The sequence below is a fragment of the Misgurnus anguillicaudatus genome, chromosome 16 (genome assembly GCF_027580225.2).
Source record: "Misgurnus anguillicaudatus chromosome 16, ASM2758022v2, whole genome shotgun sequence".
Taxonomy (NCBI): Eukaryota; Metazoa; Chordata; class Actinopteri; order Cypriniformes; family Cobitidae; genus Misgurnus; species Misgurnus anguillicaudatus.
The window spans coordinates 12309142-12326331 of NC_073352.2; the positions used below are offsets into that span (position 1 = coordinate 12309142).

General features: G+C 35.5%; 1 protein-coding gene across 2 annotated transcripts in view; it reads left to right on the forward strand.

Moving 5' to 3' along the window:
- Positions 1 to 408: 408 nt before the first annotated feature.
- Positions 409 to 17190, forward strand: part of kif3a (kinesin family member 3A) — a 31251-nt gene continuing 14469 nt past the window's right edge. For both annotated transcript variants that reach the window (XM_073854126.1, XM_073854127.1), the window contains exons 1-9: positions 409 to 569; positions 3320 to 3602; positions 5334 to 5478; positions 5655 to 5739; positions 6065 to 6170; positions 8381 to 8520; positions 8595 to 8792; positions 8923 to 9097; positions 9647 to 9743. In XM_073854126.1, coding sequence (XP_073710227.1) covers positions 564 to 569; positions 3320 to 3602; positions 5334 to 5478; positions 5655 to 5739; positions 6065 to 6170; positions 8381 to 8520; positions 8595 to 8792; positions 8923 to 9097; positions 9647 to 9743 — 1235 coding nt within the window. In that variant the 5' untranslated portion in view covers positions 409 to 563. The remainder of the gene's footprint in view (positions 570 to 3319; positions 3603 to 5333; positions 5479 to 5654; positions 5740 to 6064; positions 6171 to 8380; positions 8521 to 8594; positions 8793 to 8922; positions 9098 to 9646; positions 9744 to 17190) is intronic.

A 17190-nucleotide genomic window follows, 5' to 3' on the forward strand; every position in this document is an offset into this window, starting at 1 on the left:
CTAGTGCCACCTTAAACCAGCTACCAGCTTATGCTGGTCTTAGCTGGATTTTTCAGTAGGGTAGTAATCAATACACCAGAAAAAAACATGGTTACTAACATATGATTAATTTTTTTAAGGTACACTAAAATAGTCCTTATAAAAATTAACCATGGTTTTTTACTACAGTTAAATTACTGTAGTAAAACCATGGTTTTACTGACAGTAAGCAATACACCAAAAACCATGTTACTACACTTTTACCACAAAAAAACATGGTTAATTTTCGTAAGGGTGGACACTCAAATGATTCAACTTATCCAACCTATGACAATTTAAAAACGTATGTTTTACACGAATGCTGTATTTTTAAGCTACTAAAACATGAATTTTCACAAATATGTTAATTCAAAGATGAAATCATAGGCGCGCGCTGACGCGCATGTCCAGTAAACACAGTAGCGTACAGTTTGGGATGGGCGCTGGTGGAAAACATCTTCCCGAATGATCTCATCGATTACAGCTGCACGAGCCAATATTCCTTTATTTAACTTTATATAAGAGCCACATATCCTAATCCGAAAATGCCGGTAAGATTGTAATCTCATCTTTTTATTTATTAGCGCGTGTAATGAGTGTTGTTATGATGCCCCACCGTCCCTTCATTCAATTGCTTTGCATCCGGAATCGCATGCAAATATTCACTGAACTGTTATTTGACCGCATTTCCCAGTATTTTTTCCTTATTGCTGTATTATACATTTTGTACATTGTACTGTTATGCTGCGATTTTGTCCGTGAAATGCCCAAAGTGGCTCTGTGCACATCAAGCTAACTTAGCCGATTAGCATTACAGCTGTTTTTACGCTATTAAGATACATTAACGAGTCAATTTTACGATAGGATTGCTAACAATCACTTAACAACCCGAATTAGATCATTAGTTATGTTATATTGGTCAAAATGAGACGTTATTTTAATTTAATTAGCTGTTAGCTTGATACAGGCCGAGCGGTCATATCCGCTGCTTAGCAACAGCGTTGCGTTCCCATCCACCCCATTCATATTCATAGTGTTCACTAAACCATTAACCAACTACACGTCCGCTAAAATGAACATATTAGCAACAGTACAGTAAGTTATAGTTTTACGTTGAAACAGTACTATTTCTGTAAATAAAAGTTGTCATTGATTGAAGTTTAGCTATCATTGTAAATAAATGAATGAATGAATCTGATATATTGATTTGGTATAGGTTTTTAGAAATGTAATAATTTTAGACACTATAGTATTTTGGTTAAAATAATTAGTTTACCAGAAAGACTAGTTTATTTATTATTTTAAAATGATTTATTATTATTTTATTTACACATACTTGTATTGTTCTTCTGTAAAACACAAGAAAGAAATTTGTAAGGTGCTTCTTATTTTCTATACAATGAAATTAACTATTTACATTTATGTATTTTGCAGACGCTTTTATCCAAATGTGCATTACACGTTTTTATCAGTATGTGTGTTCCCTGGGTTTAAACCTATGACCTTTTGCGCTACTAACACAATGCTTTGCGACTGAGCTATACAGGAACCCCTGTAATAGGGACTACGTACTTCATAACATCCCTTTATTGACATTTTTTTTAAACCACATTAGAGTAATGATGTCATTTTTATGAATCTCATTGGGTGAACTATTTCTGTAAATGATGGTTTACAAAGGTAATTTTGTGGCTGCGTCTATATAAACATAGCCAGATGCTTAGCTAGACAGACTACATTTATGATTGTTTTGTGGTCTTTTCACCACATCCTTTTCAGGGGTCTGAGCGTTGTTCGCTGGGTTTTTGGCCCATATGTGAACACGCCAGACGGTGTCAGACCTCTTTAAAGTGGACCGAACCGATACCTTCTAGAAAGGTGGTCTGACTATGGTTCACTTTGCGAACACTTTTTTATAATCACAATATTTAATAGGAAAAAAATGCAATTCACAATGTACTCTCAATATAACAATAGACAGGCTATATGCCTACTTAGAAGATAATAGTCTGTTTGATGACGGACTTGCTGACCTATTTTTTGCTTTCCTGTGTAATCCTGGGAGTTCCCCTCGATTAACGATGTTAGTTTCTGCTGGCTCATCGTCAATGGTAATATTTCTGGTAGGGATGCACCGTTAGGATTTTTTTGGGCCGATGCCGATATTAAACACTTGTATACTATACTATACAGTTGGTCTATTAGCTAGTTTATTTCTGCATCAAATTATTTTTACTGAACATGGATTGGATCTAATTAACATTTAACTGACCAACATAATAAGAGAGGCACAAATTAAGCTAAAACAAATATAATAAGACAGCATGACAACCTTCAAAGGTGGTTTTTGCGATTCAGCGTTTATTTTATTAACAACATTAACTCATTTTTTTACATATAATGGATTTCTTTATGCAGTTAATTAATAAACAATCGGTATCGGCCTTTCTCATGCTATTGCCGATATGCCGATGGTTTCAAATTCATCAAAAAACGGCCGATAAATAGGTGCATCACTAATTTCTGGGATTTGTTTTTTGACAGTCCTGTAAAATAAGATGATATGCTGCTTGGAATCCTTTTTATTTATTTTTTGGCTATTTTTGCGCTGAGATTGAGTATTGGTGCTTGGTGACATTTGGAAAATCTGGGCATGGATTGACAGTAATACTCCATTCCTGATTTTACTGTTGTTTGCACTATTGCGTGGCAGCGTTTTTTACTTTTATATTAAAATTATCTTTATTTTAGGCCCGTTATATGGCCATTTAATGACCATTAATCATGGGGGGATACATTTTGTCCCCACCGGAAATAAAAAAGTCAGAGATACAGAGACCAGAGGGAGGATAATCCTCCCATCCCTCCAGAAAATCGCACTTTGAGTTCACTTAAAAACCTGCAGTGTGTAAACACAAACCACTCCAGGCTCATTTGTTTTTTCCCGTCTGTCTCTCCCAATAAGTTCAGTATGTGTGAAGTGTTGCGTGTGCAAAAGAAGCACTATATATTGAACTTGGACCACTATGTAAAGCTGTAAAACGCTATTCGACACAAGACACCAGCATCAATGTAATTTGAAACCATTGAACGTAAAGTGAACTTGGTCCTTTTTGACTTGGTTTACCTCTTGTTCCTCTTTAAGGGGTCTGAGTTTGGTTCTCTTAAATGGACTCAAGTGTAAAAACACGTTTCGGCATCACTTGAACTAAAGATCTGTGTCTGTGTGTGCTTGTGCTTATAATGTTGATTTTGTAGCAAAACTCTAATAATGTTTTAAACCTGTCTCTATTTGTATTAGAGTAATAAGATGGATAAACCAGAGAAGGTGGAGGTGAGTGATAACGTAAAGGTGGTGGTGAGATGTCGACCCCTCAATGAAAAAGAGAAGATGATGGGATACAAGCAGGCTGTTACTGTGGATGAGATCAGAGGCACCATTACTGTCAACAAAGTTGATATGACTAGTGAGCCGCCAAAGACGTTCACCTTTGACACCGTGTTCAGTCAAGATAGTAAGCAGCTGGATGTGTATAACTTAACAGCCCGACCCATCATTGACTCTGTATTAGAGGGTTACAACGGTAAGTAAAAAGACATTTCCAACAGTATTGTATAATGAAGTATAGACTGGCTTAGTTTATGAAATGCATCATTTTATCGGGAAATACTAAAGGTCATACTTGCAATGAAAAAAGTTTTGCAACCACAAATAGTACTGAAAAGTCTTTTTATTTACGTCATATACACGGTGTGTGCCAGATGCGTCACATACATACCATTGTTTTTTCCACATAATACACGTCATAAAAATAATATTAAAAAAATATATATTTTTATGTACAACTAAGACAACATCATCAAGTGGATATAAATATTAATACAGTACAGTAGACTTCAATGTTCACAGACTTTGAAGAAAATTGTACAATCTGAAAATTCTGAAATTTTCCTATCACATCAATAACTTAAAAGCATTTTGCTTTTGTGGGGGGCTTAAATATATTTTGGAAAAACATATTTTGCATGTCTATTCCTCAGATTGGGTGCTCTGAGAATATGCATTACTTATTTAAATATTATAAAAAGTTTATTTTTACTGAGACATTTAGTTAGGGTTGTGTTGAAAAAATCGATTCAATCCAATTCTGAATCAATTTTCATATTAATTTCTAAAGATCAATCCGTAGCTCAGAGGATCGATTTAATAATAATTCATAACTTAAACTTGCCGTGGCATTGAATTCACGCATGCACGCGAGGTGGAAGGACATTAAAACAACGAACATGGTGGTCAGTAACATTAAGCAAGCGGTTGCTTTGAAAACTCCAGAAACGCAAATAGTATCAATATGTTGCATAACTACAGTCCTGTAATTCAGGTAACAGCTGGAAAAAAAATCTTTTTTCAAAAACACTTATCTAAATCTCGAAGATCGGATCGAATTGAATCGAATCATGATAATCGATTCAAGATCTTGAGAATCGGAATCGAATCAATTCTTGAAATTTGAATCGAAACCCAGCCCTAGAGACATTTCAGCTGTCATTGAAACCCATTTTTTTGTGATTTCGGGGTTTCTCGGACAGAGTTTAGATTAGGGCTGCATAGCGATTAATCGCGACTAATCGTTTGCAGAATAAAAGTTTTTGTTTACATCATATATCTGTGTGAACTGTGTATAATAATTCTACAAGTACACACACATGCACGTATACGTTTAGGAAATATTTACATGTGTATATACGTTTTTAAATACTTGATATATAAATATATTTTTTCTTAAATTTATACATGCATGTGTTTGTTTATTTTTACATAATTATTATACACATTACACACACATATATGATGTAAACAAAAACCTTAACTCTGCAAACGATTAGTTGCGATTAATCGCTATGCAGCCCTAGTTTAGATTAATCTTAGTTATATTAGGACATTTAAGTAGTTGTTTTTAACAAACAAACCTTGTAAAAACAATAATGGTGTGCGTCTTGAGACAAAACAATAGCACTGATATATGTTAAGATGCAAGGTGTCAGTGCAAGGTGAAGCATTTTAGTCTGGGACTAGGTTAAGCACTGTCCGGGTAAGGGTTGTTTGTAAAAACTACCTGAATGTCATAATATAAGACCTTGTCCTAGATTGATCTAAACCCTGTTATGAGCCTTAAGACTGGATAACACAGACAGGGTCAATATGAATAAATCTTAAAATATAGATTTTTTTTGCTCTGCTTGGCAGGTTTCATGTTGATGCTATACATTTTTACTGTGTTTTATCATAACATAATCTGTTTTATTTTCTTCAGGAACCATATTTGCATATGGTCAAACAGGCACAGGTAAAACCTTCACAATGGAGGGCGTCAGAGCAGTGCCTGAACTCAGGGGCATCATTCCTAATTCGTTTGCTCATGTATTTGGTCACATTGCAAAAGCAGAAGGAGACACTAGGTGAGAACTGGTTTGGTTTGGAGAGGTCGTTTTATTTGTATTTTTGAATGCTAATGATTCAGGGTATTTCTCATAGTTTGTTATGACTTGTCATGCCTTTCAAGAGACGCCTCAGCTTTATCAGCAGGATTCACATTATTAAAATGCAAACCGCTGACGTGTATTATTAACCACAGGTTTCTGGTAAGAGTTTCTTATTTGGAAATTTACAACGAAGAGGTGAGGGACCTGTTAGGAAAGGACCAGATGCAGAGGCTTGAGGTGAGAAATGTCTGAAAGGCCAGCGGTCTGTGTGTCAAGTGCTCCTTTGGGTTTTTTCAACACTTCACGTATCTTACACATCGAGAACTGTTAATGGAGCATTTTGCTAATGTGTAGACCTGTGTTGACCTGCACATACAAATTTCCCAGAAAATGCATTAAAATTATAGCTTTGTAATAATAAAATTAGATTCGTTGTTACAAAGGAAGTCTGCCTTGACCACAGCCTGTTTAATGAGGCAACTTTATAATATGTTGTGCAACATGCAGTTCTGAATGGTAAGCCCTAGAAATGCAAATTATAAATATTAACAACATATTGCAGGTTAAGGAGAGGCCTGATGTTGGAGTTTATATCAAGGATCTTTCTGGTTATGTGGTAAACAATGCCGATGACATGGACCGGATTATGACCCTTGGCCATAAAAACCGTATGTATATTTTCACTATTTTTGTCTACAAAACAAATTCCATGCATCTAAATGTTTATGTGTTTATATTCCTCTTTTCAAGTCTTAATCGTCCACACGATGTGACAAGACATTACTCCCATTAACTTTAATGTAACATCCAAGAGCGCTGATCTTTGACGGAATAATAACTTCCGATTGGGGATTCACAGACTGATTTATGAGCTAGTAAACTAATGAGACACACGGAGAGTGTTTAAAAACAGGGCGTCTGTGTTTTTCCATTCAGAGATGAGCCTGTTTAGGACCTCCATTCACTAGGTGGCGGAATGATACGAAAGGTGAAGCGGTTACAGTGCCGTTATCAGCACAATATCGCATAGCTCTTTGCCAATCAGATTCGAGAACCAGAAAGAACTGTTGTGTGTATATATATATATATATATATATATATATATATATATATATATATATATATATATATATATATATATATATATATATATATATATATATATATTAGGGCTGTCAAAATTAACGCGTTAATAACGCGTTAACGCAAATTCATTTTAACGCCACTAATTTTATTAACGGAGATTAACGCAACGCGCAATTTCTGTTTGACCCTTGGTCCAGCCCATAGTTGAATGAACAGAGACGCAGACAAATGTGACTCTCTCTAAATTAGTAAAAGGTTTTCATAGAAATAAGAACATTAAGCAAATTGTCTACCAAATCCAATGCTCTAAATGCTCGTTGGACATCTGATATGATCTTTATTTATACGTCTGAGAGGTGTAACCTTCCCGTCCTCCTAATGCTTAATCTAATTCAAAGATGCGTTTTAATTCATTTTGGTTTCGCTTTTATGCATGACTTAGAAAATAGACTGCAGGACTTGCTTGATGTTAAAAGAGTCATTAAGAGAGATAAAGTTCGGTACCTGATTAATGTTAAAGAGTTATTAAGAGCGACAAGACTCAAAAGCGATCCCCTCACGCTGACTGACTGATATCTGAAGCGCGTGCACACAGACGCGCGAGTGCGCGACCCGGATATATAGACATATACACAAAATTACAGTTTTACAAATATCTGTTTTAATAAGAATTCACGCAGGTAGGATCTATAATCTGTTATGTTTTAAGTAAATGTTTGGTTAACTGTTGGGTAAAACTATCTGATGTGTAACATTATATTAGTTCACTTAGATTTTAAGCAGTCTGTCTCAATGTCAATCAAACAAAAGGAAAAAAAGTTGAACATACATTGATGATGTTTTTGCTTTGTGTGTGCTAAATCTATTAGTTTTACCAGCGATTTTAAGGTATTGATGTGGTAATATAATGTATGGATGTGGAAATGTTTATGGTAATTTGACTCTTTCAACTTCAAACACGTGTAGTTCTGTCATATTTTGTTATATTTCAACAAATCATGCATTGTTCTATGTTTTAATAGAGAATGTCAAAATATGAACAACTATTTTTTTTTAAATTTGCTAATTCCGACTCAACTTGCCAGCACAGGTCACAAATGATGCAGCAGCAAACAAAAATGGAGAAAGAAAAATCTTCTGAAAGGAAAATTAATATACAAAACAATGGCTGGTGATTCTGTTAAAATGTAAACAGGCTGTTGTTAACATACATTTGCATAAAGCATCTATATATGTATATATGATTAGAATATTAAAAACCTGAAAAGTGTTAAATTAGGGTAAATTTAGAATGGATAAAAATGTGCGATTAATTTGCGATTAATCGCAGTTAACTCATGAAATCATGCGATTAATCTAGATTAATTTTTTTAATCTATTGACAGCCCTAATATATATATATATATATATATATATATATATATATATATATATATATATATATATATATATATATATATATATATTTATTTATTTATTTATTTATTTATTTATTTATTTATTTATTTATTTATTTATTTATTTATTTATTTATTTATTTATTTATTTATTTATTTATTTATTTATTTATTTATTTATTTATTTATTTATTTATTTATTTATTTATTTATTTATTTATTTATTTATTTATTTATTTATTTATTTATTTATTTATTTATTTATTTATTTATTTATTTATAAGCTTAAAATAGTGTGTTGAACACCATAACTTCCTCTGAATGGGAATGATTTTCTAAACAGGAAGTCCAGGCATACAGTATCTAACCCCTATGTGTTACTTTTCCTTGCCCAGGATCTGTCGGTGCGACCAACATGAATGAGCACAGTTCTCGCTCTCATGCGATCTTCACCATAACTATCGAGTGCAGCGAGAAGGGCGTAGATGGGAACCAACATGTCCGCATGGGCAAACTACACCTGGTTGACCTTGCGGTAAGCAGGCCAAACCATGCAGGATTATTTAAAAAGATTTTTGCTATTATTGAGGGCATTGTTTTGTTGCTTAGGGATCTGAAAGGCAGGGGAAAACAGGAGCCACAGGTCAACGTCTTAAAGAGGCCACTAAAATCAACCTGTCCCTGTCTACACTGGGAAATGTAATCTCTGCACTAGTGGATGGCAAAAGCACTCATGTGCCCTACAGGAACTCGAAACTCACCCGACTGTTACAGGACTCCCTCGGAGGAAACTCCAAAACCATGATGGTACAATCTCCTGACTTTTACATTTATTATAATATCCAATTAGCATAGCTTACCTGATAACTTCTCAGGGAATGCACAGTGTCCCTTTGAATAAAAATGCAAATTTGTTTTTATTATCTCCTACCCGCAGTGTGCTAACATCGGTCCAGCAGATTACAACTACGATGAGACTATCAGTACTCTTCGATATGCCAACCGTGCTAAAAACATCAAGAATAAGGCCAGAATTAATGAGGACCCGAAGGATGCTTTGTTACGCCAATTTCAGAAGGAAATTGAAGAGCTCAAGAAGAAACTGGAAGAAGGTACTATAGATTTAGGTTCAGTTTTGCTCAAAACTTTAGGGTCAATTACTTATTCGAGTAATATTTTAAAACAATAGTAAACCCATCAAATTATGGAATAACACGAATGTAACTTTGGGAACAAAATCTAAGAAAAAAAAAATCAAACGTTTAAATTCTAGCATCTTCATTATGGTCAATATTTGTCTAGAATTTATAAACCCAAACTTAACTTCTGCAAAGAATCAATAACAACAGAGTCCCTCTGGAGTAGATTATTTTTAGATTATAACAAGTAAAATAAATAACCAGTAGATTACCTCAAATCATAGCTAATGCGTTTCTACTACTACACTGAGCCAACGTTACTGTACAAAATGAATGTATACAGTGTTATCTTGCCTGGCTGCCAAATTTGCATAGCGGTGATTCATGCCCACTATCTCTCCTCGTTTTTTGGACATAACATTTTCTGTTGCGTGTGCGTCCGATGAAACCGTTTATAGATACTTGTTCAAAACAGAGAAGTCCTCAGAGATCCAGCACTGATCTGTGACTGTTTCTGCTCAGGTGAGGAGATCTCTGGCTCGGATGACAGTGCATCGGATGACATGGATGAAGGTGAAGATGAAGTGGGTGATGGAGGGGAGAGACGCAGGAAACGGAGAGGGAGGAATTTCCTGTTAATTACCAAAATAATGTGGGCATTACTATATAAGTACTAGATCTTAACATAAATTTAGCCATAGAAGCTTGAATGGCGTTAAAATTTAAAGCAATTACGTTTTTTTTTTTTTGAAAAATTATGCTTCCTATTTCTGACAACAGTTATTCTTTTTAAAAACCTTTATAGCCTGTAGGGGTGTCCTCGACTAAGGATTTACATATTCGAATCAGAATTGTCGAATCTTTCCATAGTCGACCGATAGTCGAATCATCTATGCGTGTGTGTGCATGGGTTGGGAGGGGGCCAGACAAGGTACAAATTGGTAACTTTTATTTTCTTTCACAAGCAGCACACATAAACAACTTTCGGTTAAAGTGACCAAAACTGTCTTTCAAGTGATGAACGAAGACAAAACTGACGATGCATTTATATATTTATTTTTTTAAGGTAAAATATATAAGGCAACATTTGTTTATTTATTCCTCATAACATTTTAAAGCCACGATCTACAGAACATCACACAAAAAAAAAAACATTTTGATAACTAAACCTAAAAAAATAACAAAGGTGATTCTGCCTTGGAAACCCCGGCTACAATTAAGTGTTTTTATTTAATTTGGAGATATAGCGCGGACAAAGCAGTCATGACCAAAAAAAACCCGAAAAATGAGAAATGACTAATAATTTGTGATTGTGACTGTAAATGATAAAAACTAATCTTTATTTACAATTCATTAAACGTTAATTTATAACATGAAAAACACTGAAATTAATGATTTTATAGACACTATGCGTTATTATTTAGCACAGAAATACCAGCTTGCTTGCTCTGACTTTGATCATCTCTGTATTCACTTTAGATACAGAAAGACCGGATGATATTATTTATTTCAGGAATCTCTTTGCTATCATTTTAAAGTGAACACCAACTATAATATTAAATCACAAGAAAGACATTCGTGTCAGGCAGAAATAGGTTCGGTGCAGATAGTTTCCGTTTCATCACCGAAATTTAAAAAAACGGCTTACCTGTTTTGTAGTTTAACTTTTGACAAGATAACCAAAATGTATGATAAATACATTTTAAAAGCTGCGGGTTAAATAGTAGGTCTGTTTCCGGGTGCTGTATGCAGCATGTTCATTTTTACTTTAATGTTGTATTTGAACTGCGATTTGGACGCTATGCCCGTCAAAAATAGACGCATATCTTAAAGAGCCGCTTCTGGGAAGTCCGCTGCTGTCTAAGCATTGACTAAAATGGCCGCAATCAGGTCCTGTAGCGCCGCACACGCATGCAATTTAAAAAAATTATTCTGCGAATAAAGGCACTAAGTAAAAGCAACAGAAAGTTTCTATCGGTCTCCCATGTTGCTTGAACCCCAGAAGTAAAGCGACTTTTAGAAAGCTTCCATATCAACACCAGCAATGACAAGGCAAGCTAACGTTGCTATGCTTACAGTCCATATACATAATAGATTGCTAGGCTATTCCTATGCTATCTACAGTTTTATTACAAACAGCTACCTAAACTACAACAAAACATTAATGTAGACTTAAACATGTTTATCTAAATATCATTTAGTACATTTAAACATAACTGTTTAACGTTTTTACCAGCCTTTGTATGGTGGCATATATGCATTGTTTGGCAAAAAGCAATGTTCCTCTGTTTGTCTGTGTTTTACTAAGCAATTTTATGTCAGCCTATATGTAATCCTTTTATTGGACTGAAATGAGCTGTATTCCTTGAGGCCTAATCCTCCAATAGCACTTTTTGATAAATTGTGTCAACCCAGTGCATGCCAGGTTTGTTCTGTGAATCTAAATTAAAAAATAGGAATGAAAAGAGGTTGCGTGTCTACTGTCTTGCCATGTTATTAGGCTATATGTTGCATTATAGTGGGCTCTAGCTCTATTGTGTTTGGTATGTGTACCATAATTTATCAGACTTTTACCAGATCATTTGTCTATGTTTATGATTCTGACAGTGATTGTTACTGTATTTTGCCATAAATCTTCACTGTGCCTATTCAAAGCTCGAGGGCCAACACATAACTTCTAGATTTATAAGCATCGATAAACTACATTTTAAAAAATTTTAATGCCTAGTCATACTTCTGTTCTTTTGATGAAAGTAACTCAAAAGTAACGCAAAAGTAGTGTACTCATTACAGTTCAGAGACAGTAATACTGTAATGTACCGGTAACTAATTACTTTCAACGTACAATTCCCTACATGTTCGTGTCATTACCATTATATGCACATACACACAGATTGCCAACAAAACACAGACATTTGATGCAGTTTTACTTACCATCTGTGACTCATGGCCCGGTTGGGACCGTCCCATTTCAACAAAATCAAGCGTTAAACAAACACACGCACAACTCAGCTGCTGCTACTACAGATAAACAAACTATATCCATTGTTTCCATAAAGCTGGGTTCTTTGGGAAGCTGAACAAGCTTAAATCACAAACAACACCACATTTCTTGTGTCAGCTTTTGGTTGGTATGTGTGTGCTTTTTGACACTTTGCCTATGTATAGCATGAGGAATTCAACTCTTAAACAGTGTTAATAAGTCAGAATGCATGAAATAGCTTTAACCCCCCTTAAGTTCTTGTTAAATGTATGCCTGCAGTTTAATTGATGCCCCCTGACTTTTTTGCTGAGATTCAAAGAATTCTTATCACTGAAGAAAGATTTGCTTGTCTAGGCCATCAGATCAAGCAGATGTGGTTTCATTATGCTTCACTGTTACAGTGTGTGCTCTGCGTTCGGCAATGGCTCTGCCCACATACATCTAACATTTACAACTTTTTTAGGTGTTTTCTCACCGATTTGGTGTGTTGTCTTTTGTTTTAATGTTCAAAAACCGTCCCTGTCACATGTTAATGAAAGATTCCTTTAAAAGTACAAGCTTGGAAAGCCAAACATTGGCTTAAGCAATGACAATTGCCATTAGTTGCCAATAGTTAGGTCCTTGTAACAACCTTACACTGGAATATGAACCTACCCAAACCTAATACAGAGACATTAATATTCTCTGACTGTCCAATACATTTTGCACACAGAATTGTGTATAGCCCTTTTCTGACAGATTTACAGAAGTCAACCTGCACAAAGATTCAAAATAATGTAAAATAAGTTTTTCTGTGCTTTCACAACGGCACCGGCGAGAGCGTCAAAGTGGTCGGAAGTCATTAATTTTCAATGAGAGTTGGCGGCGAGCTCCATCGAGCAGTGGCGAGGCGCATCATGTACGGTGTGAGCGTCAAGGAGAGATGAAATCAGCTCAACTTTATGGTAATGAGCTATGACGCTGTTCGGCGGCAACCAATCGGAAGGCACAAATGTTTGGTAGCAACCAAACAGAAGGCGGAAACCTCCGCTTGAGAGAATTCCAGAGAATGCATTCGAGCATCAGAGGGTCCACTACACAGAGTTCCCGCGGGTCCTTAAAATCGTTGAAAGTTTGTCAATCTGGGGGGAAAAATTCAAGGCCCTGGGAAGTTTTTGAAAATATACATGCATAGATACAGGTCATTGAAAGTGCTTGAATCTTTTTTATGCAAGAAGTTTACTGGAAAAAAATCCATGTATTCCCTGTGTAGTGTAGGATAATATCATAATAATTCTAGACTTTTTAAGCACAAGTGCTAAACTGTTCGCTTTAAATGCTTATATCTTCTGAATGCGAATGTTGATTCATAGAGACAGAGCGCAGTTATGCAAATTTGAAATCCACGCCCACCGGGGGGAAAGCAATCCAACCGTCTCCATTGACTTTGTATTGCGAGAAGCCACCTCCTTGTCATTTCTGGCTTATAACAAAAAACTGAATAATGCCTAACAGCTGCTGTGTGACAATATGTACAGCTAACAAGCCAAAGAACCCAGAAATACGTTTTTATAAGCTGTCGAGCCGTAAAACCCAGTCTTTAAGGAGAATAAAGTGGATCGCCGACTACGTTTCCCCCTAATGGACGCAGTTTTACTAATAGAAGTACTATGAAAAGTTGCCTGTATCCATTTTTGTGTCTTTAAAGGCTCGTTTTTTGGGGTCGACAGCTTATAAAAACGTATTTACAGATTAAACTTAAAAACAGAATAATACCTAAAAGCCGGTGTTTGACAAGGTGTACATCTAACAAGCCAAAAAAAAAAAAAAACGTTTTTATAAGCTGTCGACTTTAAAAAACGAGCGTTTAAAGACACAGAAATGAACACAGGCAACTTTTCATAGTACTCCTATTAGTAAAACTGTGTCCACTAGGGGGAAACGTAGTCGGCGATCCACTTTATTCTCCTTAAAGGCTGGGTTTTACGGCTCGACAGCTTATAAAAACTTATTTCTGAGTTCTTTGGCTTGTTAGCTGTACATATTGTCACACAGCAGCTTTTAGGCATTATTCAGTTTTTTGTTATAAGCCAGAAATGACAAGGACGCGGCTTCTCGCAATACAAAGTCAATGGAGACGGTTGGATTGCTTTCCCCCCGGTGGGCGTGGTTTTCAGGTTATGACGCGCTGCGCTCTGTCTCTATACCAAAATGCTTTTTTGCATAGTTGTGTGTGACACTTGAAAACGTCTCGGGTTACGTAACTGTTGTTCCCTGAGAATGGAACGAGACGCTGCGTCTCCCTTGCTATACTTCCTGCGTCCCTGCAATGTCGTCTTTGGCAATATTTCAGATAGCAATGTACTTCCTGGCTCCCGCGTCACCTTGTCGTTAAGCCTCACCATTGGTTGAATTTAATATACACATTCAGACACACTTACCCCTGGAGGTGTCCCCAAAGTGTCACCGCAGTGACGCAGCACGAGTTTCCTTGAAAGGGAACTGTAACAATGTATCTTAAAAGGTAACACGATGTAACCTTGTTCTCACTTGAAATGTGTCCCCACATTTAGTCCTTGAATTTGAGGGTATTGGACCTGGAAAGTCCTTGACAGGTCCTTGAATTTGAAGTTAACTATGGTGTGGGAATCCTGACTACACCATTTCTATAGTGTCTTTAGAAGAGCAGCCAGAGCTTTTATTGACGCTTTCGCCGGTGGCGGTGTGAAAGCACAGTTATAAGGCACCAGGCAGCTGTTGTTTCCATGAAAGCATTTGCTGGAGTAGCAGTTTTAAAATGGACATTATTAGCACAGCTGTACAGTCAATTGTGTTAACAGAGTTTAACCTGTTAAGTAATTGATATTTAAGAAGAAATGTTGACGTCAAATTATTGTTTTATAAGTTGTACGTTTCTCTGTACAACCAATAGACTGCTGCACCAATTCCCACATAATGTTAAAACCTTTGAAGCTTTACAGTGTGGGATTATTTTTTCCAGTGCGAGTAGGCGATTCTATGCAACAATAAGCTGTAAAGTAATCTAAACGTACCTACTGTAATTCCCCCTTGTACTATATGTAACGTGTACAATACTCATTGACATCAGGTTTGCCATTTTCACATCTGACTCAAGTCATTTAGTTGCAAAAGTACATGTGTAAAAGATACGAATGTGTTGTGATCTAATCAGGTTGTCAAGGATGCCTGTGGTGTAAAATGAAAAGCAAGCAATCTTAATATTTTTTTCCTTTAATTAACTCTCTGAGGTCGACCGCGGTGCGGGGCCGTAAACTTTTTATTTTTTAATCACTCTGCAAAGAGACTTAGATTACTCTGCTGATTTTGGACATACAGATATGATTTATACATCATTTAAACATGAATGTGTCGGTTTTTTGTGTCCAATCCTATTAAAAACAGAACGCTTTTTGCAAAATTAAGAAAATAAACAGAAACACATCAGAAGATTAACTGTAACGTAACATATTCTTCTCATACAAACAAATGATGAATGTCTACATAATGTTTGGAATGTTTACTTTTAAACGATGTAAGTTAAATCGAAAAACAACTATTGTAATTCTGTGTTAACTGTATAAGAAGAGGGAGATGTACCGACTTTCTCCTATTACCTCATTATCTGCAATGAGCTAAGATCGCTACACACCGCGCCATTGAAGTGAAAGAGCTGAGACGATCCATATGCATGACGATCCTCACGCCCAGTCACTCAATCCCTGATCCAGTCTCTCTATTGGTTGCTGTGTTGTAATGTTTTATCCGAGTGCAGCAAACATACATCCAAATCCTTTTAAGTTTTCTTCAGGCGCAATAAATTTCTTTGTGCTGCCGTCAAACAGTACATACGAGCGTCACATTTGACTATCTTTGTCATGTTCTTATAAAAGATGCGATTGCAAACAGCACATCTTAAACCTTGTTTATTATTGTCTGTCACTGCACAGCAAGTTTATTAAACGCACGGTCACACACCTGCCATGGCATTCCTTTGTGCTGTTTTCAAACAACACGTGAAGGAGTAATGGTGTAAACAGTTTCTCTTTTGTGCTCTTTACTGCGCAAATGTAACTCGCTGGCCGATCAAACACTAACCCTATGATAATTTTTACAATGGCCAAACAGTACTTTTACCAAAGTTCAATAACAACTTAATAGTAATACACTATATCCCTTACTAAATTTACCATGAATTACTATAGTATTTGTAGCCAAAAACATGGTTGCACTTTTTCTGTAGTAAAACCATGTTTTTTTGTGAAAAAAGGTATACTTGTGAAATTATTAGAAAATATTATAATAGAAATATTATTCTAATATTTTTTTAAATATAAACCTTTTATATTGTGTGTGTGTGTTTACTTCTATTAAAATTTTTTGTTATAAATTCCCAAGTAAACCTTATCATGGTTTTACTACAGAGAAAGTAGTTTCCTCTTACATTATGTAGCTCATTATGGTTTTCCCAGGCAAAAGTGTCAAAGAAATTCTAAGTAAATATATATAAAGAGTTTGGTAAGAAATGCAACTCATCAAAACCTAATAATTTACGCGAGAGGCACTCGGGCGAAGGAAAAATGTCGGCTGTTGCTTGTTCTCGCATGACAGCATTAAGTTTCTGTCATGCTAACACATTGACCCCAGGGGATCTTATGAAAAACTTTCCATTTTCATGAGCGAAAATCGAGCAGGACCAAAACATTTTACAACTGATCGCTGTTAAAAAGTTCAGCAATGACTTCCCTAGGATGACATGACAGCAGCAATGACAGTGTTCTTAATATGACAAAGTAAGTGTTTTGATTAATGCCATTCATTTTTATTTTTTTAATCAGTGTATACCACTAGTCAACTAAATTAATATAACATGGCAAAGGTGAATGGACATTTATATATTGATTCAATAGATTTATAACATTTTGAAAAAAAAAACTTGTCATGAATTTATTGCATTTGCAGAAAAAATAATCAGTTTTTATAATAAATCTTTGAAAATCAAGTTATGGATTTGAATTTTTTATGTTTTTATAACCTAAAGATGCTATGTGAAAGGTTGTAACAGAAAATAGTGGTTTTCATCTTG